The sequence below is a fragment of the Lacerta agilis genome, chromosome 14 (assembly GCF_009819535.1).
Source record: "Lacerta agilis isolate rLacAgi1 chromosome 14, rLacAgi1.pri, whole genome shotgun sequence".
NCBI lineage: Eukaryota > Metazoa > Chordata > Lepidosauria > Squamata > Lacertidae > Lacerta > Lacerta agilis.
Window position 1 is genome coordinate 25,346,940 of NC_046325.1, and position 26,609 is coordinate 25,373,548.

The window sequence follows — 26,609 nt, forward strand, 5'->3', positions numbered from 1 at the left end:
CTGGCTTGAATAAAGGTCTGCCTCTTCTTCTTCCTTACTATTTCTCCCTGGAAAGATATGATTCAGTTCAACTAGTTAAGTCAGAAGCAGGCGCAAGGCTGATCATTGCCTGCATAGCACAGGCCGTCAAGTCGTGTTTTCAAAAACATTTGCTAAAGCACAACATGAAGCATTGGTTTCCAACGATGGGGAAGTGCAGATTGCCATAGAAGAAAACAGGTGATTTTTTTTATTTTTATTTTATTTTATAAAAGGTTGGTTTCATATGAGTGTGGTGCAGGGTCCATCCCTTCAAAAGAACTGTACAATTCAGCTGGTAGAGCTCCAAGTCATGTTATTTACCTTTAAATAACATGGAGGTCTTGCTCCATGTGGGGCAAAAGCTTGCCTCGTCCTCTGAACAGTCCCTGTATACCTTGTACCTTTTGCCTAGGGAAGCAAAGTGAAGAGGAGAAGGGGGTTGGGGAAAGAGAGATAAAACTAGTAATAGTGTTAACTTGCTAGGTAGGCTACCTCTACTTCCAGACATGCTGAACACCATCAGTTGCACATTCCTGTTCAGTGACACAATTTGGGCCCTCACAGGCAGGAAAAGTGTGAGAAACAGGAGGAAGCAGGAAGACATAAGGTCCTTCGGAGACCCTCCATACAAACAGCTGAACATGTAGTGAAAAGTTTTCTGTTTCGGGACTGTAGGAAGCGATTGCTCAGAGAAGCCTCTCCTTACAGAACTGAGCCCATGAATTTTAGCCGTGGCAAAGGCGGACTTTCATCGGCAACCCAACTGGCTTTTTCAGCTGCTATGAGAATGGAGGAAAAGGTTCGAAAGGCTCAGTCCTGAAAAACCAGCATCAGCAGCAGATATCGCTGTGCTGAAGCAGGCATGTGCGCAGCTGCAACAGAACAGATTTGTGGGAGGAAAAGTCTCTTAGTCTCTCTCCCCCCCCCCCCTCAACACACATTGCATTCTCTGGAATAGAGGAAAGGGAAGAAGAATACGCAAGAAATTCCCTTTAAGTATGTTCAGAACCTGGGGGTGGCAGGCGTGGACTTGCACAAAGCTTATTGGACAGCACATGCCCTTTTCTAAATCTTGTCAAAATTCCGGAAAAGAGAGAAGCACAGAGACACAATGAAAACCAGCAACACTCCACCTTCCAGAATCAACTTTGCAATTTCGAGTTTCCATCTAGGACCACCATGATTTCTGGCGTTTTAAAAACTGCACCTGCTTGCAGAAGGAATAGAATTCAGGCCAGGATTGAGGTGGAAGGGAGGTTTATGTAGATGGGGAGAGAGCGGTGGAAGTACTCAATTAAGAGTACACATCCTCCCTCCCATCTCTTCTATTGCCCCACGCAGGCAAACTTAGATTGGCTCTAATACTCCAGCGAGGTTTTGTTTAGATTCATCGACACACAGGCCACAGTGCTGCCCCTCCTGTGCTTGACCTTCATTAACATCTTCTGGGGGATGTTAAACAGCAGAGCCATTTTTAAAAAATTAAAAAAAGCAACAACCAACTATTCTAATTTACAGCCAGTTTTTAGGGCTGTACGGAGATTCAAACCTGCATACGGAGTATGTATAAAGCATTGCAAATCTTATGGTATTGGCTCACCAGGGTTGGGCAAAACAGATTTGTGCCCAGTATAAGAGGAGTTAGGAAGCAAAGAACTGCACCAGCTTCCTGACTTGCATCGCCGGGAGAGACTGCCCACATCATCAAAGCCATTCATCATGTTGCTTCATACACAAGTCTTGGAAATGCCATTTGGCAGGGAAGCAGACACCATTTGGCAGTAGTGACAGCAGCAACACAAGACCAAACCTCTCTTCTGCCTCCATCCCAGTTTGCTCAGGTTGTGCAGACGTCTGAGGACTGCTCTCTGCAGCAAGAGCATTATTCCTGCTTAGGAGGGCAAGAAGGACCCAGCAGCCACAGAGACAGCCTTTTGAACAACGGAGCGCTGCCGCAGCAGCTCAGAGGCAGGTTCACGATCTGGTGCCCCCTTCGCACGACGGAAAGGAGGCTCCGTTTTGGAGCAGATGCTCTCGAGAAGGAATGGCAGGCACTGAAGCGCAACAGACATTCTCCATTTCCCCCCAGAGACCCTTTAATTCTCTTGCAAACCAAGCCGAAAAGGCTGCAGGCCCACACACACCACCCCCGCCCAGTCAGTCTCCAGGGTTGCTAAGCGATACAATGCCACCGTATATATAGTCATGATTGAACATCCACTAACATCACAATAAATAGACGTGTTGAAACGGGGACGGGTGGGGTGGGGGAGGAAAGAGAAAAGCGACTCCCTGGCTGACAAGAGTCGCTTCATCTTCAAGGCCCCGCCTCAAAACACCACCACCCGCTTTCCCCCAGAAGAGGTGGGTGCCCACTGCACCAAAAGCAGTCCGGTCCTTTCGTTCTCACATCCAGTGGACACAAAGGGCTGTGCAATGTGTGCTGGAGGCTTGGGAGGAAAAGGGAGACATGCAGCCAACTCTCTTCACAGTTCATAAAAAGGTGTGCCTGAGAGGAGACAGTCCTGCTCCTTTCCCGCGAACCTGGTCGGACGGGGTTCCGGGGCATCTCCCCTCCTCCCTGTTTTCTTTATCCTCATCGCAGCATTATTCAATTGATGTCGTCATAAAGGCTGGGGGTGGGAGGTGCAAGCTGCTTCGGCTTCAGTTTCTTCTTGCTGGAGCTCATTCCTGGAGCACCTCCTACCAGGCTCATGTGCGGTTTCTTCTTTTTGGTTTTCCGGGACTCTGAGTTGTTTGTACCTGAGGTGGAGAAGAAGGCAAGTGCCCGTTAAGCCTCTGGTATGTTTCATAAGACACTTTCCTCTGTCGACAACGCTTTGTATCTTTCTGAACAATCACTCTTGGACTGAATGCATCAGCCACTTCATGCTCTGTCTTGTCACACCCGCGACAGCCTGTTCACACATGCAAAACAACGACGAGGAAGCATGCATGCAAGAATCGTCCCAATACCATTCAACACTTAAATGACTCTCAGCCAAACATATCAACTGCATAAATTTAGAACTATCGGGTCCAAGAAGTGACACACGCATCACTGCTCAGTATTATCACCATGTGACAAGTTGGCATGTATCTCCATCTTTCAAAATTCTTAAGTCACCTAAATGCTTCCTCCGTTATACACCAAGATCCAGCTATTTTATGACTGTTTCTTATTGTCTTCCTCTCACTGCTGCCAAGCTGTGCCCAACACATGGAACAGTGGGTTTCTAGTCTTCTATACTCAGGGGATCCTTCCCACATTGATTTTATCTGCCAAGGAGTTTCTTGGCATGGCAGAGGATTCTGAAAGGAATTCTCCACTCTCAGGGGGTGCTAAGCAATGTCTTCTGGGCCCGGTCACCAAACAAGGCTGTGCACTGCAATACATTATCAAAGGACAAAGCTATCTTTCAAGGCATCCTGCCCACCATTGTTACTCTCCATGCCATGGACCTTCTGGAAGACTCCCTCCAATCCCTCAAGATTTCCAGCCAGTCTTTGTGGCCATAATGCAGTGCTGGAGACCAACCCCCCCCCCCAAAAAAAATTGTTAGTCTCAAACTTCCTATAGTTCAGAATGGCCAGGAATCAATGGAGTCATAGTCCAGGAAACATATGGAGGTCCATACGATTTCTCACCCTAGTCTTACAGACTTGAAAGCACATAGCTTGTGCAATGCCTGGCCAAAATAAAATAAAAATAAATAAATCTGGGTGTGGATGGGAATGGATGACAGGATAGGGCAGAATGCTGCAGATATTGTTTCAGTATCCTTGCCCCTTCCCAATGACAAGCACAATATATTATGCAAAGTAAGAAGGTCACACCATTACAGTGGTACCTCGGGTTACAAACACTTCGGGTTACAAACTCCGCTAACCCGGAAGTAGTACCTTGGGTTAAGAACTTTACCTCAGAATGAGAACATAAATTGCGCGGCGGCAGCGGGAGGCCACATTTGCAAAAGCGCGCCTCGGGTTAAGAACGGTTTCAGGTTAAGAACGGACCTCCGGAACGAATTAAGTTCATAACCCGAGATAGCACTGTAAAAGGTTCTTGGGGAAGATTGTTTTAGAAAAGGCACAAAGAACATGCTGTCCCAGCACTAATGGCAGCCCAGTCCATCACCAACTTATGCCGTGCTCTAACTGGGCACCCTGTCCGATTCTTACTTGCTTTTGATGAGGCCGAGTCAGAAGGTGAGATATCTGAAGATCCGTCCCACTGCAGTCTATTCATGAGGGCTTGACTTTCCGCCACGTCAAAACTGTCGTTCTCCACGCTTCCTTCCGCCTCGGGAAGTGAGCTAGGAAAGGGGGCAGATGTATGAGAAGGGGGGAAGGAGCAAGATGCTGCTGCTGCTGCTGCTGCTGCTGCTGCAGCTTCTCGGCTGAGGTTTTAAAGCCACGTTGAGAGTAAAAAGGAAACAAGGCAGCGTCACAAAGCAAAACACTCCACTCCTCCTCCTTGCCTTCGCATCCAATTTAACCGCATTCTCCAGAGAAAGGATTCTGCAAAACCTTTGCAAAACGTTCAGGACTTCGAGCCACATAATACTCAAGATCACTTTGCAGATGAGATAACTCCCAACATTAGCATTCCAGGCCCCCTAATTATTGGCTGCAGACAAAAGTAATGCATCATTATGGATATGACTTCAAGGAGATAGCTAGCTTAGATGGCTTTGCTTTTTTTAGGATTAGAATGAATTCATGGATAATTGATCTTATAGATGGCTTTTAACCCTTATAGCCAAATGGAACCTCCATATGTAAGAGCAGTATATTTTCTGAATACCAGGTACAATAGTGGTGCTATTGACTTCCGACAAGCACACACAGTGTGAACAAGACTGAGTGTATGGGGGGGGGCTCATTTAATTTCACTGCACACAGGTGGTGTAGTGACAATAAAGGTTTATTACTACTATGGAAGTGAATTTTTTTTTGTCCCCAGGGTCACCTAACTGGTCACTCCTGGAAACAGACTAGACCAGGCATGGGGAAGCTGTGGACCTCCAGATGTTGTTAGACCATCATTTTCATTGTCCCTGACCACAGTCCACGCTGGCTGAGACAGATAAGAAGTGGGAATCTAGTGATATCTAGAGGACCCTAAAGGTTCCCAATCCTTGAACTAGACCAAAATGGCCAAATCTTCTGATTTACACTTCAAGACTCTTAACAAAGTTGTCATACCATGATTAGGACTGACACGCGGCTGGTCCCTACCACGTCCAACCTTTGCAGGTAAAATTGAGTTTTTAAAATTTGCAATAACGATTGAGGGCTGGAGGGTCCCTAGTTATTAAGTGATACAGAGTACCGGGGATGTGATTTAATGTTGTGCAGTGCATTTAAACAAAATTGTCTAGCCAACTGAGAAAGCAAGTTGTAAGATGTGTGGGCAGCATGGGGTGGAATCGCAGAAGCTTGAGTGGATAGAGGCTGAGGATGAGTTGCTGATGGCAAGGCTTCAGGGCAACTTCTTGGCTTTCCTCTCATGTGCAAACAGGAGGGAAGTTAATGCCAAAAACGGGGAGGGAGGGAGGGAGGGAGAGAGAGAGAGAGAGAGAGAGAGAGAGAGAGAGAGAGAGAGAGGGAGAGAGCATGCATGCAAGGGTCATTCAGGTGAGTAATGTATGCAGAATTTGGGTCTCTCAATGCATGCTGCGTATTGAATCACAGTAGCCAATGAAGGGGGAAACATGTTTGCGAGAGCTGCTGCTGGACTAGGATAGCTTCCACCCAGGCAACAAATCCCAGGCAAGACAAAATGAACTCTGTGGTTTCAAAGGAACACAAAACCGTGCATTGAGTGTGGGTTTACTAAGAAAGGAGACAAAAAACGCCTGCAAGCTTCGCAGCTGCAAAGATGTGACCAAAAGGGAGCATGGGCAGGATGGTCGAGTAAGGTTTCTCACAGTCCTGCCACCTCCCCTTGACCACCTATGCAGAATTATGCTAATCAGCTACAGAAAGATGCTCAATTTATGTCAGTTGAAGAATTCAGTCTTTTTTTTTAAAAAAAAAAAGCAAGCACAGTCCTTTTCCAGAGTCCTTCCAGTTGAACTTAAGTGTTAATCACATGACACTTTTTTTTGGGGGGGGGGAGTTCCTACACCACACCTGTCCTGCCTCCATCCCATCACACTTACGCAGAGGGTCCCAGGAGGTAGACTCTCACTGACCTCCGCTGTTCATCCGTGTGTTGGGGGCAGCGCAAAGACCTGCAGGAAAACGGGGAAAGTCAGGGATCGGGCACAAGCTGAGAAACACAGGTTTTCCTGTTCCTAAACGGATTGCTATTCCAGAAATGGATAAAGCATAGTGACTGCCTTGGAATCTTTTCCCTGTGTTCCTGCGGTATTTCGCTTCCAAAACTTGTTTCTGTGGGTCTTTGGACTGCAGTAAAGAATGCCTGCGCTATTCCGGCAAAGGAGTAACTAAGCCAGTGATATGAAGGGCACATTCGGGTGCTGGAACATACAACCAGGAGCATCCTTTAAAAAAAGATAGGCCCCAGTAATAAAATAATTAAACCCAGTAATAAACCCAGAACTGTGTATTTTGCACAAGAGCTCAAATTCGGGAAGTGGGCACTGATTTCAGTGACTTTCTGGACCTTAGCTGTCTTTCGTTAAAAGCAAGTTGGTAGCTCTCATGGCTGCAAAACAAGAAGCTTGCAAGTGTGGGGCAATCTCAGTTGAAGCTTCAGAAGCCAGAGTGAGGAAGCTGACCAAGATTTCTACTCATAAAGACATGGGGTTTCCGCAACCTCTCCATGGCTGTATGACAGAAGTAGAGAATCTGTGGTCTCCCAGATGTTTTTTCTTCTACAAACCCTAAACATTGATCATGTTGATTGGGGCTGATGGGAGCTGGAGTCCAATGTCTGGAGGATAATAGGTTTCCCACCAGTGTTATGCAAAAAAAAAAAAAAAAAGGCACAGAGCTTAATTTCATAATTTATACAAGCTGCCCAATTTTTATCACAGAATTTGAATGGACTTTTAAAATATCAAAACCATGGGGTGTACACAATCCTGGCTACTCTACATTGAGTGCAGAAAGCTACACATGCAGACCATCGACGCTGCCTGTCAAATGCATGGGTCTGTGGATCTGTACACTCCTGTATTATATTTGGATTTCCCTCTCTTCTCTGATAAGGTTTTAGCCATAGTGTACAATTATGTCTTTTGCCAACCCATTAGTGGTTCAGGCTGACAAGAGAAGTGAGGGCAAAACTTTCATGGTAGAAGGGAGGTTGGAAGCACAAGCTGGTGGACAACTCCCAGTCTCTTCACCAGGGCTAAGGTATCAGAAGCAGCACACAAGCACTGGGCTGAAAGGGATACCAATGAGCCCAATTAACCATCAACTGGGAGCATAAACAGCAGACCAGCAAGAGCTACGGTGGGCACTTGGCAACTGAACACATGGCACCCATTGCCATCTGGGGAGGAAGTTATCCATCACCCCGACAGGCAGTCAAGCCCAATGCCAACATCCTTCCACGGCCAGTCATAATTCTGGGGAAATTGGGTGGTGGTGCTGGTAACACTGGGCTTAATTTGCTGGTTACAGGAATCATACAGCGAGTTTTTCAGCAGTTCCTGCACAGCTTCCAGTGGTCTGAATCTGTCCTATGACAACGACTAAGGCAGGTTTGTAAGCAACTGTTTCATGGGCCACGTGTGGTGACTTAAACTAAAATATAATAATAATAATAATAATAATTTTATTATTTATGCCCCACCCATCTGGCTGGGTTTCCCCAGCCACTCTGGGCAGCTCACAACAGAGTATTATTATTATTATTATTATTAATAATAATAATAATAATAATAAAGCAATAAAACATCAAACATTAAAAGTTCCCTAAACAGGGCTGCCTTCAGATGTCTTCTAAAATTCAGATAATTGTTTATTTCCTTGACATCTGATGGGAGGGTGTTCCACAGGGCGGGGCGCCAGTACCAAGAAGGCCCTCTGCCTGGTTCCCTGTAACCTCACTTCTCGCAGTGAGGGAACTGCCAGAAGGCCCTCAGAGCTGGAACTCAGTGTCCGGGCTGAACGATGGGGGTGGAGACGCTCCTTCAGGTATACTGGGCCGAGGCCGTTTAGGGCTTTAAGGGTCAGCACCAACACTTTGAATTGTGCTCAGAAATGTACTGGGAGCCAATGTAGGTCTTTCAGGACCGGTGTTATATGGTCTCAGCGGCCACTCCCAGTTTCTTCCAAGCAAGCAGGCAAAGAAACTTCCGCAAACTCATTAAGAGCTATTTCCCTTTTAAGCTATTGATAAATCACCAGCAAAAAAAAGGTGCATTGTGACTGGCAAACCAGCAACAGCAAGTTGCAAGGGTAGAATGAAGAGTCGGGAAGATTCCCACTTCCACCTTCAGCCTGTGCAAGCAGTTTGTGAACTGGAAATGCACTCCCCCCCCCCTGCAAACCCGGCTTTCAGGACATGTCTTGGCCCTGAGCGTAAATTCTGAGTCAACGGCAGTGAACGGATTATGGTGTGGGTGTTCTTTCAGATCCATCGCAGTTACCCTGGATTTCCACCCAGCCACCCCAAGCAGGCAGTCTTGTGAATACCTCCCACTCTCCTTGTGACCTGGGAACGGTTGCACCGGCAGAGGAACGGAAAGAGGTTATGGGGCTCAAGAAAGTAGAAGGAAGGGCTGCTCTCACCGTGTACACATCTTCTTGGTGTGCTCAGATATCACCCCACATTGCTACGGAGAAGGAAATATACGGCGTCAACAAATTAAAAGCGTACAGCAGCGAAAAAAATCAAAGTTCACCGAGTGTGACAGAAGTTGGCTGGCCCCTTTCAGCCAAGCATGATACAACTAATGCTCTAACTGTATGGTATAAGAGAACTGGGGAATAAGGAATTTATTAGCTGTTCCCTGCAAACCAAACGTGCCCACCTCTCAGAGGAGGCTACCTGTTTCATCTCTGCTTACGCTGTTACTCTGGCCTTTCCTAATCAAGGGTGGCACTCAAAACAGTGTCCACCGCAAATGTATAGAGGGGGGGGGAGAGGAAGCTCTGAAGGAAGGCAATTCTTACTTTTACACATTCTGAAAAGTAAACAGGGGGAGGGGGGTTGTAAGAATAATTTTTGCCACCAGAAATCGAGGAGCAACACTCTAAATGTGGGTAGAGTTCTCAGAAATGTCATGAGGATTGCCGGGATAAAGACAAAAGTTACAGTGGCTCCAAGAGGGGCTGAAGGAGGAGGGTGGAAAGTTATCGGGAATGTGGAGGCAGGTGAGCCAATAATGGCGTACCTGGAAACAAGGGAACTCTCATGAGGTGGCCCTGTGAGGTATGGGAGGGGCAGAGCCCAGTCTCAAGGAAGCTATGAACGAACCTACTTGGGAGGTGGAGAAGACAGATGTGGGGGAACGTTCCCACTCAGTGTAGGGGAAAGGTAAGAGAGTAAAGCCATGTTCCCTGGCAAGCTCAATACCACTCCATGGGGGGGGGAACAAGGAAACTCGAGAAGACCCACACCAAGGGCTAGGCAGCAGCTCACAAAGAGCATCAATATATATTCCTGCGCACACAGTTTTCTTTCACACCTCCGTCAGCCACTGTCATCTCCACATTGCTAGTCAAGGCCTTTGCGGCAACCTTCACAGAATTTTAGGAGTTGGAAGGGACCTTGAGGATCATCTAGTCCAACCCCCTGCAATGCAGGAATATGCACTGTCCCATACAGGGATTGAACCTGCAACCTGCTTATCAGCCCCATGCTCTAAACCAACTGAGCTATCCAGGCTGACCTTGTGCTTCAAAACCTAACCCTACAAAGCCTTGCCTGTGCTGCTGCCTCTGCTGTTCCCTGTTCCGCACACTCCAACAAACAAGTCAGCTGGGGCTAAATAAAGATTAAAGGTAGTATTTCGTTGCAAACAGCTAATCTATCTGCCGAACACACCGTGGGACTTGGCTAAGAGATGTCACGGCCCCTCCGGCTATCACTGACTTGGATGCTATGATTTTACAAAAGAGGTTCTGGTAGGAAGCCATAGTAAGCAAGTCATTTTATTGCAGTCAGTGACCAATAGCAAATAAAGTCATAGTTAACAGGCAACCCTTGCAGCCGATGGTGCATGAGAGCAAGAGGCAGAAGGAAACTCTGGTACTCACCGTAGTGAGCAAAGTACGGAGCTCCTCAGGGCCCAGCGTTTCATAGTTGATTCCAGCAGAGTTGTTATACTATTGGGACAGAATACACACAGACCAGGGCACTTTAGAGGTTACACAAATAAGAGCGATTGGTTTTGGGGCCCAATTCTCCAAGGGCATTTTCTATTCACAGTGGCTCCCATACTGTGGCCCTTGAAAGTCCACTCAGACCCCAGGGGACAGCTATGCAGAACAGCTCTATGGTTTCCTGAAGTCCTCTGAAGCGGGACACGAGAAGTTGAGAGCTACAGAGACAAGCTAAACTCACCTTAAATGGGTCCGAGTTACCACTCAGTTCCCCTAGGGAAGGGGGAAAAGAAAAAAGAAAAAAAAGAGGATGCATATTAATAGTTATGTCTGGTCTCCGCCTTAGGAAATGCACAAAACCAGCATGCCGGAGAACTTGAGATGCAAACCCATGAATTTCATTTGTATATTTCAGGCATGTCCAACTCCCAAGAGACTGCGATCTACTCCCACTATAAAAAACTGGCAGTGAACTACCCATTGGATTGACCAAACTTGTTGAGCTTTTTTGGGGGAGCCTTCAGCAAAGTTGTTGGCCGGTTGGACATGCCTGGTATATTTTATCTTTGTACAGTAACACACACAAACACAACGTAATATGCACCCAGAGCAGCTGAAAAGCTCACTTTGCTCCAAGGGTGCAGAAACTATCAACTGTCAGGTGTTGCTGGTCTACAATCATCCTCCCAGATAGCCACATATGTGGTGTATTGGGCCCCATTTGAAACTTCCAAATTTTGTGTGTGGTGTTGTTGTTGTTGTTTAAAAAAACCCTCTCTCCCTACCTGTCAGACCAATTTACAGGCCATCCATACCACGCCTTTCCCTGTCAACCCCAATCTACTTGGATACCAGATTTTAATTAACAGAGAGAAGTATGCTTAAGGAGCCCAGGAAATGCTGCTATAGTGTGAAAGGAGGGAATGAGCGAAGAGAACCGACACACATAATGCACTCACCATTTTTATGTTTCAGGGACTTGGATCGTCGGGGCGAGTTGGGATTCTGAAACAAAAGGGGAAGAGCAGCAAAGGGTCATTAAAAAAAAACCTAACTCCTACTGCTAACCTTGAAAGGTGACATCAGAGGGGGCTATGGAACTTTGCTTCAATATACGGCTGCGAGAATTTTATAAGGAGAAAGATGGAAGGACCCATTATTACCAACAATGGAAGAATGGCTGTTAAAACTAATGGACTTAGTGGAGATGGCGAAACTGACGTGTTCAATTAGGGAAAAGTCGTTGCTAACATTTGTTAAAAGATTGGAAAACTCCCATAGGCTTTTGGCGTGAAAAAGAACAAGAAATAATGACATTTGGATTTGAGGATTGAAGATAATATTTGTTTATGGAAAGTGGCTTTGCTGGGTATTATATTGGAGTAGGTGAAGTGAATACTGTATTGTTTATATATAGCCGACAGATGAAGAATCAGAAGTCCCTTACCTTCTGAATTTTATTTCTCTCTCTCTCTCTCTTAATCTCTTTTCTATTTCTCTTTCTTTCTTTATTCCTTTCTCTCCCCCCTCCCTTCTCTTTATGTTTTTACTGTATTTAAAGTCTTAGTTTGGACAAAAAAAAAGAGAGAGGAAAATGTGTTTGATATTAAATTATGTATTTTTCTCTATAAACTCTAATAATATTAATTTAAAAAGGGGGGGAATGCAGTGGTCAAATGGCCAAAGTTATTGAGCCCCAAAAGCCAAGCACTCCTTGCCATAACCAACGGAGCAGGTGCGCTGTCTAACAGTAAATTTTCTTAAAAAGAAGCCTCCAGGTACACAGAAGTATATTTACAGGGTCTTTGTGCAACAGAGTTGGGGACCAGAATCACTCAACAAGCTGCTGGAGGTGATCCTCCTGAGAAGCTACCAATCAGAACAAGTGTGAGTAAAATCTACCACCAGGCCATTCCAAAGGATGCAGCCCCCTCCATCAACAGCCTGCCCCAACCCTCCCAAGATTTGGCAAGCAACATTCGGCATATAGTTTAAGATCGAGAAAGTTGAGGGAAACCAGCAGGTCTGCTCACATGCACAAGGGATGTGTGTCTTTAAGTTTTTTTCTGTACTGACCGCTCTTTGCAAAAAAATTTTTTAAAAAATAGAAAAGGTACACCTCATTTAACTGTGCCAGTATGCATAAGGATGGTCTTACCTTATCTGATTTTCTCTTTTTTGCTAGGAAGGAAAAGAGACGAGACTATTTTAACAAAACACCCCAAGAACATAGCACAGTCTCTGTTAGCTCAAGGGCCAGTTCTGACAAATGCTTCCAGTGTTTCCCAAACTTGGGTCTCCATCTGCTTTTGGAATACAATTCCCATCATTCCTGACCACTGGTCCTGCTAGCTAGAGATGATGGGAGAATGCTGCACAATGATATTCTAAGTCAAATTATGATATTCATCAACATGCTGAAGCCTTGGCCTACCAATCTGGAGGGGGGGGGGGAGAAAAGCAAACCATGTTCTGTCTAGTGTTTTCAGGCTAGTTGTGTGTCCCCCCCCCCCAATCCTGTGCTTTCTTTATAAAGCCAAGCACCGGATGCAAATAAGACATCTTTCCAACTGGGCTGCAGACTCCCATAGGTCACAGATTCTGGGCTGTGCTCCCAAACCCACTGGACTCCTTCACAGGATTAGCTCTGGGCTCTGGCCCCAGGTTCTACCTGGGCACCATAATTTTTCACTTAGGAGTTGGCAACTTTAATTCTGCAGCAGACCTGAGCAAGATGCTCCTATTATCCCTTCACTGTTTGTAGAACCCCTTCTAAAACAAGGATGGGGAACTTGCGGCCATCCAGATGTTGCTAGACTTCAACTCCCATCAGCCCTAACATGGTCCATTGTCAGGGAGGACAGGAGTTGTGGTTCAGCAACATCTGCATCTGTTAGACCGGTCCCTCCTCTATTGCCTAAAGGAGTTTCTTTTGTTCCATCTGTAAACAATTTCCATTTTCGTCTAGTTACGGTTTGGCTTATCCGTATTATTTGAACACCCTTTCCATTGAAGTTTTATTGCTGTAAGCCAGAAAACAGTATAGAATATGCTATTTATAAACAGAATAAATAATATGCCGCCAAACCCCTTCCTTGTCTTACCTTTCTTCTCGGATCCATATGACCAGTCATTATCATTTATATCGTCGTTGTCTTCTTGGTCACTCTCGGATTTGTTCATGTTGTTACTGCTTGCTATCCTATAGCAAAAGGAACAGGAAGAGAAAAAAGAAAGTGAGCCAGACAGCTTTGCGGTGGGAGGGGGAAAAGTCTGAGCAGCAGTTTCTAATGGCAAAGATGATGCTTAATGGTGATTAACTTCCTCTGAAAGTTACATGGCCACGTCTGAAGGCCGACTCGTAACTAACAGGAATGCCTGTGTTCCCACCACTGTCTTCCTCTGCAAAGTGAAGGCACAAGGCTGTGCTCCATGACACATTCCCAGTTCCCACAAAGAGGTGAAGCCCCCAAGCAAGACTGGCAAATATCTACAGTGGTGCCCCGCTAGACGAATGCCTCGCTAGACGGAAAACTCGCTAGACGAAGGCATTGTCTAGCAGAAGGCTGCCCCGCAAGACAAATTTGTCTATGGGGCTGCTTCGCAAGACGAAAAAAATGTTTTTTTTCGTCTAGCGAAAACCGCGGTTTGCGTTGCCGCTTCACTAGACGAAAAAACCGCTAGACGAAAATATTCGCAGAACGAATTATTTTCGTCTAGCGGGGCACCACTGTACATGAACTGGACACGTGGACCCAGAAGCTGCTCCCACACCCATGCCAACAAGGCAAGGGGGTTCTTGCAGAAAAAGGGAATTTTTAAAAGGAGTCCCTGTTGGTGGAACATTTGAAAACCCTGCTATTGGGATACAGTGTAATGGAGCAAGCAGAGTCAAATCCAAAGCCACCCTTTCTTCTGATTTGTTGCCAGCAGCAGGTTCTTAAATATGCCATTGCAATTATAACACTATTTGAGCGTTTACAGCAATTCACACAAAACCCCTCAGTACTTCCTTTCAATATCCCTCTGAATTCCGTGTAATGATGTAATGATCCCCATATGGAAGACCGGGGATGGGGAGAAGAAGAAAAGAAGGGTCAGGACAGAGAACAGCATCTTTAACAAGGCCATTTGAACCCTCTCTTAGCTACAACTCCAGACCAGACCAGACCAGGCAATTGCTAGCACTGATCTGGGCTGTATTTTCCAGCCATGCCACGTAAGCTTCTTAGCGGTGCAGAATTTAGGTTCAGCACGGCAAAGACATCAAAAAAATGTTTTAAGCACAGGATATGCACAGCCTGCTATGAACCGGAAGCCAAAAGTTCACCCGTTTTTGGCATTTGTTCCTTCTTCCAGAAATCCTACCCTCGGCCTTCTCACAACCCTCGCCACCCAAAACTCCATTTTGAGAGGTTTGGTTTTCAGGCAAGGCTTCGATTCTTAGACCTCACCTCCTATTGGCAATGCGGCTGCTGTTCCGGCCCATGCCGAGGCACTTCTCCAAGTGTGGGGCAAAGCGGGAGGCGGCAATGCTTCGGCTGCAGTTTGGGCAAACACATTCCTTGTTCTTCCACTGGTTGTAGACCTGGCCAAAGATATCCAGTCCCGGCTGATCTACAATTTCTGGGAGTAGGGAAGAAATTGGAGATGGTTTCTCAAGTGGTGGGGGGACTGGTTGGATCCAAAGGAGTGGTGGGAGGCACCAGCTTCTTAAATCCCCTCTTTCCCAGGCTACTTTAAACTCGACCTGGCACCAAGCTCCCCTCATGCAAGTTCCTTACAGCAAGGAGAGTATTGCCTCTGGAGCAATTCGTTCTGCAGGCACCATTCTGGAGTTCCCCTGCTCTTTGTATGTGGATTTAATCACCCTCTCTTTCCCCAAGCATAAAATTCTGCAGCCCACCATTATGAGTGGCTTCTTAAATCACTCACTTTAGAAGGGGGGGGGGGAGAGAAAGAAAGAAGTAACTTTAAAAAAAGGAAAATGAACCTTTGGCAGCTGTGCTGGCATTAAACATATGCTTGAGCACAAATTTAATCAAGGAATTGGATTAGAACCAGGGGTCAGCAAACTTTTTCAGCAGGGGGCCGGTCCACTGTCCCTCAAACCTTGTGGGGAGCTGGACTATATTTTTTTTGGGGGGGGGGAATGAACAAATTCCTATGCCCCACAAATAGCCCAGAGATGCATTTTAAATAAAAGGACACATTCTACTCATGTAAAAACACCAGGCAGGCCCCACAAATAGCCCAGAGATGCATTTTAAATAAAAGGACACATTCTACTCATGTAAAAACACACCTGTCCATGGGCTGGATTTAGAAGGCGATTGGGCCAGATCCAGCCCCTGGGCCTTAGTTTGCCTACCCATGGATTAGACTCAAGGCATTAAAACAAAGAAGCATCCTTTAAAAATCTATGCTGGATTTCTGGTAAGGGGCAAAGGGATGGTGGGTGGGGGAATGATTAGCTGCAACACATACTTACCAAAGTCCTTCATACTCTCAGGATCTGTGTCATCCAAAAAGAAATAGCCACATTTGACAGCCCGGTGGACCTCAAAGCACAAGCCCAGGCAGGCATCCTCAATCAAGTCTGTATAGATATCATGAGCCACAGCCTAGGAAGCAAGAAGACTGGTGAGAGACGTAGAGAACAAGAGCAAGGTTGAACTGGGAGCAGCAACCATTGCCCATGGTTTAAGCCTCAGAATCTGATTCCAGTCCAGAGTTCAGCCCCCAGAACACACTCTGGAATTGTAGAGTTGGAAGGGGCCACAAGGGTCATCTAGCCCAACCCCCTGAAATGCAGGAATCTTTCGCCCAGCGTGGGGCTCGAACCCATGACCCTGGGATTAAGAGTCTCAGGCTCTACCAACCAAGCTATCTAGCCAAATTAATGTACATTGCTGCATCCTGCTAAGAGGATTTCCACTAGCCATGTCCCCCCTCACTCCCCAACTCTGTTCTCAAGAATACAAGCAGCATCTACAATCCAAACACTGCCTGGAAGACTTCAATCATTCTTCATGGCTGTTTTTTGGGGTTTTTTTAAGGCAGACCAAGGGCTGTTTCAGACATGATAATGTGGAGGGGAAGGTGCCAGACAGGTAAGGCAAGTGGCTTGCACTTCCACACCCCAGGACACACTAGTCATTTGAACTAGCCTTAAGTGGTTGAGGTCCCCCAGAATTGCCTACACTGCAGTACAATTCTAGGTACGTCTACTCAGAGGTAAACCCCAGAAACGAGTGAGTGTAGCCTCCCTGGGGCACCAAAGTCAAAAGAAACGGCAGCAAGGCTGTGAAACTGCAACCATGCAAAATGAATCAATATCCCTAATAGATGTCAGAATAGGTTGTGCTTCCAACACACAATCAATACAAAGGATGAAGTCTCTTTATTAAAAGGGGGGGAGGAATCCCAATTTCTAATATCCTTCCAGCAACTCTCATGATGGAAAGGCTCCGGGGGCTAAAGTCCTGGCTTGCATGAACCTCTGTACCCAGGAGAACAGGTCCTCCACCTCAGGCTTTTCACGAACCCATCAATTTCTGCCTGCCTTTGATGGCACTGCTCCCTCCAAATCCTTGTAAGAAGCCTTTCAGCCCCAAGGGAGGCAACTTACCTCCAACTTGCTGTTATCCAGGCCCGACAAAGTCATTTCCTCCATTTTCATTTGCAAACGCTATTGGAGAAGATGCGGAGAACGCAACATAGCAGAGGCCAGGCTGAAATGGGAAGGGATCCCCCTGCGAAGACAAGAGAGGATTCAGTGGTCAGGCTGCAATCCCCATTCAAGTCGGAGGATGGGCTTGTGGGTTGGAAAAGAGGACAGTGATGTGAAATCTAAACAACTATATATTAATTTAGAAGCACCTACATACTAAGCCACAGCTCTGGAGAGAGGGAGAGAAAGAAACAATGCTTTTAGCTGGTGCAGCAGACACCATTCTCAGTGTATTCCCTTCTGTTCGAAAGAGAATGGAGAATGCTTATTTGAAGATGGCACCTGCCTCCTGTAGTTTATGTAAGCATTATTATTATTATTATTATTATTATTATTATTATTATTATCTACCGCCTGGTTGAGGACGCCTCTGAAATTGACAAAAAAGTTTAACTGATTAATCTAATGCAACAACCATCTAAACATTGCAGCCTTGGTAAGCAGATTAAATAATTTCCTAGCAAGTATATTATAAGCATATATTATAGTATATGCATGTTATAAAAGAAACTTTTTTCCAGTTTTCTGTCTGGGAGCTTAAAAACCCCCAACTATATCATGCAGAACTGTTTAACAACAGCCTGACTCTAGAAATATGAACAAAACAGAGCCATTGTTAAGCCTGTTTGTTTGAAGAGGCAAGAAACAAATCTAAATAATAGTGATGGTCATAGCTTTCTGACCTGGTTTGTAAAGTTTGTTCCCCCCCTTTGCAGCGTCTGCCTGATGCCCTTGTCCCCCTTTGCCTCGCAACCTCCTTACCTGCAAGGCTGCTGCAGCTCCACCCATAGTTCCAGGAGGGACACTGGGTATATCATAACCACATGCCACCACACAACCTCCAGCCACACCATGGTGTGACTTAATTTGTTGTGCGTGTGCCATTCTCTCTCCCCTTCCCCAGGCAGCCAGAAGCACTCACCATATCCAGCTCCCTGTGCCACGATAACCTTCTGCATTGTGACTGGACTGCTTCCAATCCCCTGGCCCTTTTGCTGCATTCCCCTCTCCTTTCCAATAAGAGGAGCATTTAAGTGTTCATATAATGCCCAAACTCTTCAAGCATCTAATCTTATTGCAACCCATACAAGAGCTCTGCAAGGCAAGTCAACACTTGCCATCCGCACACTGCAGATTAGGGACTGAAGCTACCTTGTTAATCCATTCTAGAAGTCCGTTCTTAAACCAAAGCGTTCTTAAACCAAGGCGTGCTTTCCCATAGCAGCAGGGGACTCAATTTACAAAAGGAACACACTCAACAGGAAGCGGAAAATGTTCTACTTCCAAGGCAAAGTTCACAAACCAAAATACCTACTTCCGGTTTGCAGCGTTCTTAATGCAAGTTGTTCATAAACTAAGCTGTTCTTAAACCAAGGTACCACTGTATATTGGGTTAGGTATTTAAGCTACTACAAGACCTGATGTCAGGAGTGAGCCAGCAACACATCACACAGAGTAAGTTAACTCTTTATTAGAAGAAGCAAGGTGTGCTCAGGAGTGCAAGACCTAATAAGCACAGGCAGCTGTGGAGACTGAAGGTCCCCGCCTTCCCACAGCTGCCTATGTCTCCTCCTCTCCCGGGTCCTTCCCAAGCAATCTGAGACTACGCCGGTATGCTTGTCTTTGCTTCTCCTGCTTCACACCTCCCCTGGTTCTGGGAGACCAGGGAGGAGGGGAGCTTGTTGCAGCAGCAGGAGGGCACACACTCTGGTTTCTTCACCAGCCTGACTCATCTCTGCCTCTTGACCTCCCTCCTTTGCTGCTTCTTCTTCTGGACTTCTTTCTGCCATAGACTCTTCCTGCTCACTAAACCATTACCTCTTCAGTTTCCGACACCTCCTCCTCACAGTCTTCTCCCTCTGACCACCACCTTCCTCCCGTTATCCCACCACCAATTCCCTGGCTCTGAACTCCTGTCTCCAGCCAGTCCATGACAACCCAGTTGTTTTTGCTGTGCCGCATAGCGCTACCCATCTAGAACTGAAACTGCTGCTCAGTAGCTTCTCTGGCTTCTTCACCAGGCACTGAACACACACTTTCAAGCTTGCTTTTACTGTCATAAATGCTAGAGGGTTTGGGTTTTTTTTTTTTTTTAAGATGACATGAAAAACTGAGATTTTCAAGATGCTGCACATAGCAAGCATCAAATTCCACAATTGCTTCTCCTACCACAGAACTGGGACATGCACAAAACCCGGCAATAAATCCAAAGACTGAGTTGAAACAGATTGAAGACAGCAGGGCTGTGATTCTGGAGGAGCACAGACAAGGCACAGAACACAGAATATAGTTCTGAATATGGCCGAAAATCTCAGTTTCACATTTTTTACTTTATTTTAACAAGCAACCTATTGCTGTAGGCTTCTAGCCGTTGTGGCTATGTGTCTTGATAGCAACAATGCCTGCTGAAATCTCAGCAGCAGAGAGCACGATTAATAAGATTCAGTGCTTGGGGATGGGGTTTTGGGGCCTTTGCACCCTCCATGACTAGCAAAGCCAGATTAAGTTATGCCAAGCGGCAAGAACGAGAAAATAAAAGTTATGCAAATCGGCATGATTCCTAAGGACACAAAATCCAACTTAATGGTTTAGCACACAGCACCTGCTACCTCGACCCAGGATTATCCCCAAGTCAGCTTGCACCACCAGCCTGTAGTGAGTCATGAGCAGACAGCTTTGCCACCAAACAATAGAGGGACACTTATTCCCCTGGTCCTGGTTTGAGCTAGACTGTCTAACCCCTGCCTCCAAAAACAGTTGTCTTAAGTGGGAGTAAATCCCACTCACCAAATCTTGCCCAGGAAAGCTTCACTCAGTTGCAGCCTCCACAATTCCCCCAACACTGCATCCCTAGCTGCAGCTATTAACTGATCTCGCAATGCAAAGGAGGGGAAGATAAGCGCATATGAGGGAGAAAAGAAAGCACATCTCTCCCAGTGCCTCCAATGGACAGGGGTCCTACACAAAGCAGAAAGCAAGCTGACACTGACACCATCCCAAAACTGTCTGTATCTCTGTATCAAAAAATGCTGGCACTATTAACAGATTGTGACACACAAGACGAATACATGCAAAGGAGAAAATTGACAGATTAAAGCAATGCAGGGAGGACCGAGGAGGAAGGAAAAACAGAAATCTGAAAATAGTAAGACTCCATTCCTGTGCCTCTGCCTTTCCAATCACCTCCCTGATCCATCATCAAGCCCCTCCTACTTCCACAAAAGACAAGACAGGAGAAGGGTCTTCAAAAGGGTTCATTAAGAGGATGCAGGCAAAAAGTCCCCATCAATGAGAGCAACAGTCCATCCAAATCACAGCAATTCTCATTGTGTGTTGGACCCACGGCCATTTCCAGGATCCAGAAGTTCCTGCTGACTCACCCTCTCCTGCCGAGAATGTCCAGGCCCTCAAGGAAAGCCACAGCCTGTGTCAGTAAAATGAATACAGGGAGGCAACCATGGAAAGGGAAGAGTGCTTGGAAGATGGAGCCGCCACACTGTTCGCTCAATTCGGAGGTGGGGGAAAGAGTCTATGTGTTAGTGATACAGACAAAAAAGCTGCTCTGAAATATCCAAACCTGAAGAAGGAATCTGTGCAGCTCAAAAGTTTATTTCCTATATTTTAAAGACTATCTGGTCCAAAAAGGGAGGGGGGCTTTTCAATTTGTTCTATCCTTGTACTCAGGCTGGTATTTTGTTATATAGTATTTATAGGTGTTCTGAGAGAGAGAGAGAGAATGAAAATGAATCCCTGTAGCTGTGCCAGGCACCTAGAAATTTGACACCAACATGAACAAAATCAAGAACTGAAAAATGTGTGTGTGTAATTTTACTCCTTTCTGAGTCTGGCACTTTTCCTTTTTTTAGGGGTCTTGACATGTGAAAGTCTGCAATCTTTTTATCGATGCTGCAGTCCTAACTAAAAAGGAAACAAGACTCTCAGAAGGAATTTTAAAACATTCCAATTTACCAAAGCATTTGATGGGCAGAAGATACTGGCAACCCTGAAATCAGTGGTTGAGAGAACGTTGACACACACACACACACACACACACACACACACACTTGACATGTTTGCTTCCCTGACCTCTTTGGGAGTATCAGCAGGATATAAGACAGATAGATGGACAGACAGACAGATTGCTGCATGCACATGTAAAATGCATGCAAACCTATACCCCCTTTCAAATACCAAATCTAACTGGGGGTGTAGAAGTAACCTCTTCTCGAGTTGCCATCTTCAGTTGGGATACCTAAAGAGGCAAGTAGAGGTACCGTGGTTCCGCTTTTTAAATCACATCTCACTCGTCTTCCTCTCTTGCCATATTCCCTATTGAAGCAGGGACCAGAGACTGCCATCCACCACTGAAGGGAAAGCCAGATATGGAAGGTTTGGTATAATACAGGGAGGGTGGGGAAGCTGTCTTACAAAGAATGGGCCAGCTTGCAGGGCCTGCCAATAACTTGGGGCTCTTCCTAGCCCCGTATTGTTGGGAGAAGGGCTACTTCCACACCAGACACAGGCTTCATTAGCCTAACAATGGGCAAACAAAATCCAGACACTATGGGAGCCTCTTTTCCTCCAATGCCTCCCTGTGGCCAGCCATCTGGAATCAGGAGGATACCCCCCACCCTGTCTAGACCAGAAGCCAAAGGGGGGAGTCGGTCCCAACAGGAAAGGGACTTTTTGGGGGGGGAACCATCAGCAGGAAGCACAGCTATATAAGGAAATGGAGACCTAGAAGATCAGTTATCACCGACCACTTCAGCCCCTCAACCTCAGCCCATAAGCTTTTGAGGGCTTGCAAGGAAGCAAGCAAGCAATTAATAGGGTTTTTTATCAGTTTTCATTGGCTATCTATTTTATACATGTCTTGACATACCATAGCCCACTCCAAACCTTAGCTGCGAGGCTGGCTCGCATATTTCGTATAGCTTCCCCTGAACCTCACATAACTTTCTCCTCCACCAGGCCGGCCTCTCAGCCAACTCCCAAGCCCCATCACCCGGTCTTCCTCTGCTCCCTGACTCCCAACCCATTCTGCAAAGCTGTTTCTCCTCTCACCTCGATGCCTTTCCCCACCATTTTGCTTCACTCTTGTGTCAATCGAGTGCCTCTCTGCACCCATGCCACCATACCAACCCCAAAACATCCCATACTCCCAATTTAGAATGCACTGTCAGAACAGTCCCATTTATGCCTCCCTTAACTTAAACCCTTGAGGGGCCCAGAATATTCAAAGAGGGCCATGGGTGGAAAATGTGTAAATGGGGGCCACAGCACAAGGCTAGGGGGCAACAAAGGGAAGTGAAAAGTGAAGGGGGGGAGAAACATTTTATTTTTATTTTTAAAAATCCTGATTGGCTGGCTATCTGCTTGGCCAATAACAAGTGAGTAAGGAGGCGGCCCACAAGGGCCTAATGTTCCTATTTGCCACATGCATTTTCTTGGAGCAATCCTGGTTTGTTTCTGGCGGGAAAGGGCGATTGCTGAGGCTCCCGTTTTGACCAGAAGAGCTCATGATCCAGAACCTCCAGATCAGGTAAGTGCAGTGGTGGGGTGGCAATGGGTAAGGCTGGGCGAGCAGGAGCTGCTTGTTGCTGCCACCAGTTCTGGGCCTGGTGGCAGCCTGGGCCTGACTCTGCAAGGTGCAGGGTGCAATCCGCTCCAGTGCCTAGCAGATAAGAGTCTTCGGATGTTGCTGAGGGGTGCAGGGCCCGTCGGCAGTGTTGGCCCGGCTCTGCAAGGTGCGGGGTGAAATCCACCCCAGCTCCTAGCCGAGCAGGGCCGCTTGGTGCTGCTGACTTGCATCTAGTAAATAACTCAGAAGAAAGCTGCACTGAGTTCACTGGGTCTTACTCCCTGGTAAGGGGGGGGGGGGCTGTAGTGTTTTATCTAAGCAGCCAGGACTCCTCCGGAAGACCAAATCTCTTTGCACCAGGTCATTGAGGACTGACCTCAGTAGCTTTCCCCCTCTGTGTCAAATAGCTGGGGTAAAATAAATGTTGTTTACTTTTTATAATACATGGAAAATGGAGGTTCTGGACTCTCCTTCCCTGAAGGTTTCTAAGCAGAGGTTGGATGGCCATCTGTCATGGATACTTCAGCTGAATTTCCTACATTGCAGGGGGGGGTGCACTAGAAAGATGACCCTTGGGGTCCCTTCCCATTCCATGATTCTATGTTTTTCTGCTTCAACAATATTTCATTATGTTGCTATCATTTTATGTATAATTGTATTATAAATAAAACCTATTCTATTTACAGTACAAACAAAATATTTAAATAGCTACCTTTCTACCAGTAGGATGGGGGGCCATGGGTGTAACCAGGACTTTTGGGGGGGGCAGAACCTCATATTTGTATTGATTTTTACTTATTTGGGGGGTAGCTGCCTCCCTGCCCCCTGGCTATGCCCATGGGGGGCACAGGAAGGAAACAAGGTCGCAAGTGGGCCACTGTTGGAAATAGGCTGGGAAAGGTTGCTCTAAGCCATAGAACCCATGACCAATTCTGATCCTGAAAAGCTGTGTCTCCACCACATGATTAAACAAAGTGATTGTTTCATTAGGAAACTGTCGTTCTTCCCCACTCCCTTAAGCAGGGTATAATTTGGGAGCATGACACAGACCCAGAAGCATTTTGGTGGTAGAGAAGGGCTCAGGCACAAATCCCCACCGCAGAACAAAATTCTCTCTCACCTGGATGTCCTAATCCCAGATACATGCAGTGGGCAGGCTGCAATTACTCAACAGCAAAGGCAATGTATTTTCTTTCTTCCTACTGGAATTTGTGTTGTGTACCATATGAGTGCTTTCTGTTATTTTCCTTGGTATATTATTTGCCCTTTGTTATATATATTTTATAAAATATTACTATTATTTTAAGCTAAATGTGCACTTAAAAAAAACACCCAGTGACAGTAATGCACTCTAGGTCTGCTCAGAGGCACCCTTTTGTGCTTTTGTGTTTATTACTTCCCATATTCTGGAAACTTGCTCTGGGAGTGAGATCTGCTTGAAAACATACCTGGCAAAACAAGTGAGTTAGTGGTGGGGTGGGCACATTCACACACACACACACACACACACACACATTTTTACATACACCTGGTGAAGACTCAGTCCACCTGAAATAGTTTCTGAAGACAGTCAAGACTACAGTACTTTGTGGGCCAGCTTGTCCAAACTACAAGAGTTGTCATTTTAGACCAGTGTTTCCCAACTCTGTTTTGTGGACTACAATTCCCATCATCCCTGAGCACTGGTCCTGCTAGGTAGTGATGATGGGAGTTGTAGTCCAAAAACAGCCAGAGACACAAGTTTGGGGGAAAGTGCTTTAGATCAAGCCCACATTCTAGGTCCCTCACTGCCTTTACATCACACCCCTCTTTTCCTGCCTCCACTTACCTACCAGTAAGGCAGCAGCACAGACTACCTTGGAAAGTGGTGGGCTCTCCTTCAAGGCAGATTTTTAAGCAGAGGTTGAATGGCCATTGGTCAGGAACTCTTTAGCTGCGATTCCTGCAATGCAGGGGATTGGCCTAGGTCAGGGGTCAGCAAACTTTTTCAGCAGGGGGCCGGTCCACTGTCCCTCAGACCTTGTGGGGGGACAGACTATATTTTGAAAAAAAAAAAATGAACGAATTCCTATGCCCCACAAATAACCCAGAGATGCATTTTAAATAAAAGGACACATTCTACTCATGTAAAAACACGCTGATTCCCGGACTGTCCACAGGCCAGATTTAGAAGGCGATTGGGCCGCATCCGGCCCCCGGGCCTTAGTTTGGGGACCCCTGGACTAGGTGATCCATGGGGTCCTTTCCAACTCTATGATTCTACCATGAACTCACATCTTTACTCCTGCTACGACGTTTCCCCCCCCCCCCGTGAGTCTCCTCCTATCATGGCCAGTTCATCTTAACCTTTTAATCCTATCTTCAGCACCCCCCCCCCCCCCAAAAAAAAGACCTGGGCCTGACCCCTGCCAAAGCATATCACTTCTCTGCCCAGTCTCCTTCCTTCAACCACAATGTTGTAAACCCCACTGTTTCAAACTCAATATCCCCCACACCCTATTTAATTGCTGCATTCTCATTAACTTCCTCTCCCGCCCCACTTATTTACTTTCTAATCCCTTCCTTAAGACTTATAGCTGCTTTCCCAATCTTTCTCTTCCCCTGCCCCACCCTGAATACCACCACCACACCTTTCTCCCCTCTGCAACATAACTTAACTGCTTATTTCACTTGCTAGCCCCTCAAGCCCACTTTAAGCACTGCACCCCACAAGTCTACTTGCCAGCCACATCCGTAGCTGACTCTCTTTCCTCCCCCAGAAAAACCCAGACTCACTTTAACATCCTACTCTTCTCTGCTTACTGAACAACTGCCATACCAGAGCAATGGTACCTGAAATCCAGCAGCAGTTGGGCAGATACCCTTGAAGCTTACAAGCAGGGCATGAGGGCAGCAGCCCTCACCCATTGGATGCCCCCCAGCATCTGGTATCCAGGGGTACGTTTCCAATGCACATGGAGGTATGGATCAAAGTACAGTTAGCTGGATGATTACAATTTATAACTTATGCCTCCTCCTACGTCTTTCAAGGAGCTTAGGGCCGCACATGCTTCTCTTTCTCCCCTTTTATCTGCACAACAACTGTGTTAAGGGAGGGTGGCAGGCCCAAGGTCACCCGGCAGCAAGTTTCGCGGCTGAGGGGTGGATTCGAACCTGGGTCCCGCTGGTCTAACAGCCCAACCACTGCCCCACGCTGGCTCTCAGCAGATCTCATCCATCAGGAATTTCCCTAATCCTTTCTGAGAGAGCAAAGGGGGGGGGGGGAGAAAAAAAGTGTCCCGCTGGATCAGGTCAAAGGTCTGTCCAGCCCAGCACCCTGCATCCAGCCAGATGCTTCTGGGAAAAGCATGGATGCAACAGCCCTCGCTATTGTTTTGCTCCCTGACACGAGATATACTGAATGCGAACATTTGGGGAGGAGAAGAAATAAAGACTCTGTTGAGCCATCCTGTTTAACAACTGCTCCTCCATGGAGTCATCTTAATTTCCGTTTACAGCCATGCAAACTAACAACGCGCACCTTAATCCCCCTCCAAAAATAAAATAAAATTAAACCCCAAACCCCTTCCTTTTGCTCCCAGCGCCCCACACTTGTTTACCCTCCCCAACACCCCCCTCCTTCCTCCACCCCACCCTTTCCTCTCTGCGCACCCCTAACTCCTCCCACAGCACCCCCACATAGGCGTACAAACAGAGATTTGCAAGGAGAGGGGCTGCAGGCAAGCAGCATCCTACCCCACCCCATGGACTTACCCCACGCACAGGCAGGCAGGCAGGAAGAGGAGGAGGAGGAGGAGTCCCCTCACCACCGGGTCCCCCTTCCCCGATTGCCCGTGCCTGCCCCCCAGGCGGCCTGCCGGGCCCCAGGCGAAGCAGCCATGCCCCCTCCCCGCCGGGCCCCAGCTCAGCGCAAGGCCCCCGGCAGGAGGAAGGGGACACAGGGACGGCGGCAGTGGGCAGGGCGCTCCGGCCTAGCACGTCCACCTCCTTCTCCGCAGCAGCAGCGGCGGCGGCGGCAGCACCAAC

At 46.8% G+C, this 26,609-nt stretch overlaps 1 protein-coding gene across 2 annotated transcripts; it reads right to left on the reverse strand.

Moving 5' to 3' along the window:
• Positions 1-1,501: 1,501 nt before the first annotated feature.
• On the reverse strand, positions 1,502-26,446 carry ATXN7L3 (ataxin 7 like 3). 2 transcript variants are annotated; one of them, XM_033169006.1, is made up of 13 exons: positions 26,337-26,446; positions 16,901-17,024; positions 15,761-15,893; positions 14,724-14,895; positions 13,374-13,471; positions 12,428-12,450; positions 11,229-11,274; positions 10,511-10,542; positions 10,204-10,272; positions 8,734-8,777; positions 6,222-6,260; positions 4,204-4,337; positions 1,502-2,784 (listed from the first exon to the last, which is right to left on the reverse strand). In XM_033169006.1, the coding sequence occupies exons 2-13, from the start codon at positions 16,949-16,951 to the stop codon at positions 2,633-2,635; spliced, it is 993 nt and encodes a 330-aa protein (XP_033024897.1). In that variant the 5' UTR covers positions 16,952-17,024; positions 26,337-26,446; the 3' UTR covers positions 1,502-2,632. The 2 variants fall into 2 exon arrangements, with proteins under 2 accessions (XP_033024897.1, XP_033024896.1); XM_033169005.1 differs by having other exon boundaries at positions 6,189-6,260.
• Positions 26,447-26,609: the final 163 nt, after the last annotated feature.

Excerpts from the sequence above, each read along its gene's own strand:
- ATXN7L3 (XM_033169005.1), bottom strand. The coding sequence starts at position 16,951 with ATGAAAATGGAGGAAATGACTTTGTCGGGCCTGGATAACAGCAAGTTG. Across the intron at positions 12,451-13,373 it reads ATATGGATCCGAGAAGAAAG|CAAAAAAGAGAAAATCAGAT; the intron begins GTAAGACAAGGA and ends TTTCCTTCCTAG. Across the intron at positions 2,785-4,203 it reads CTCGGCCTCATCAAAAGCAA|GTACAAACAACTCAGAGTCC; the intron begins GTAAGAATCGGA and ends TCTCCACCTCAG.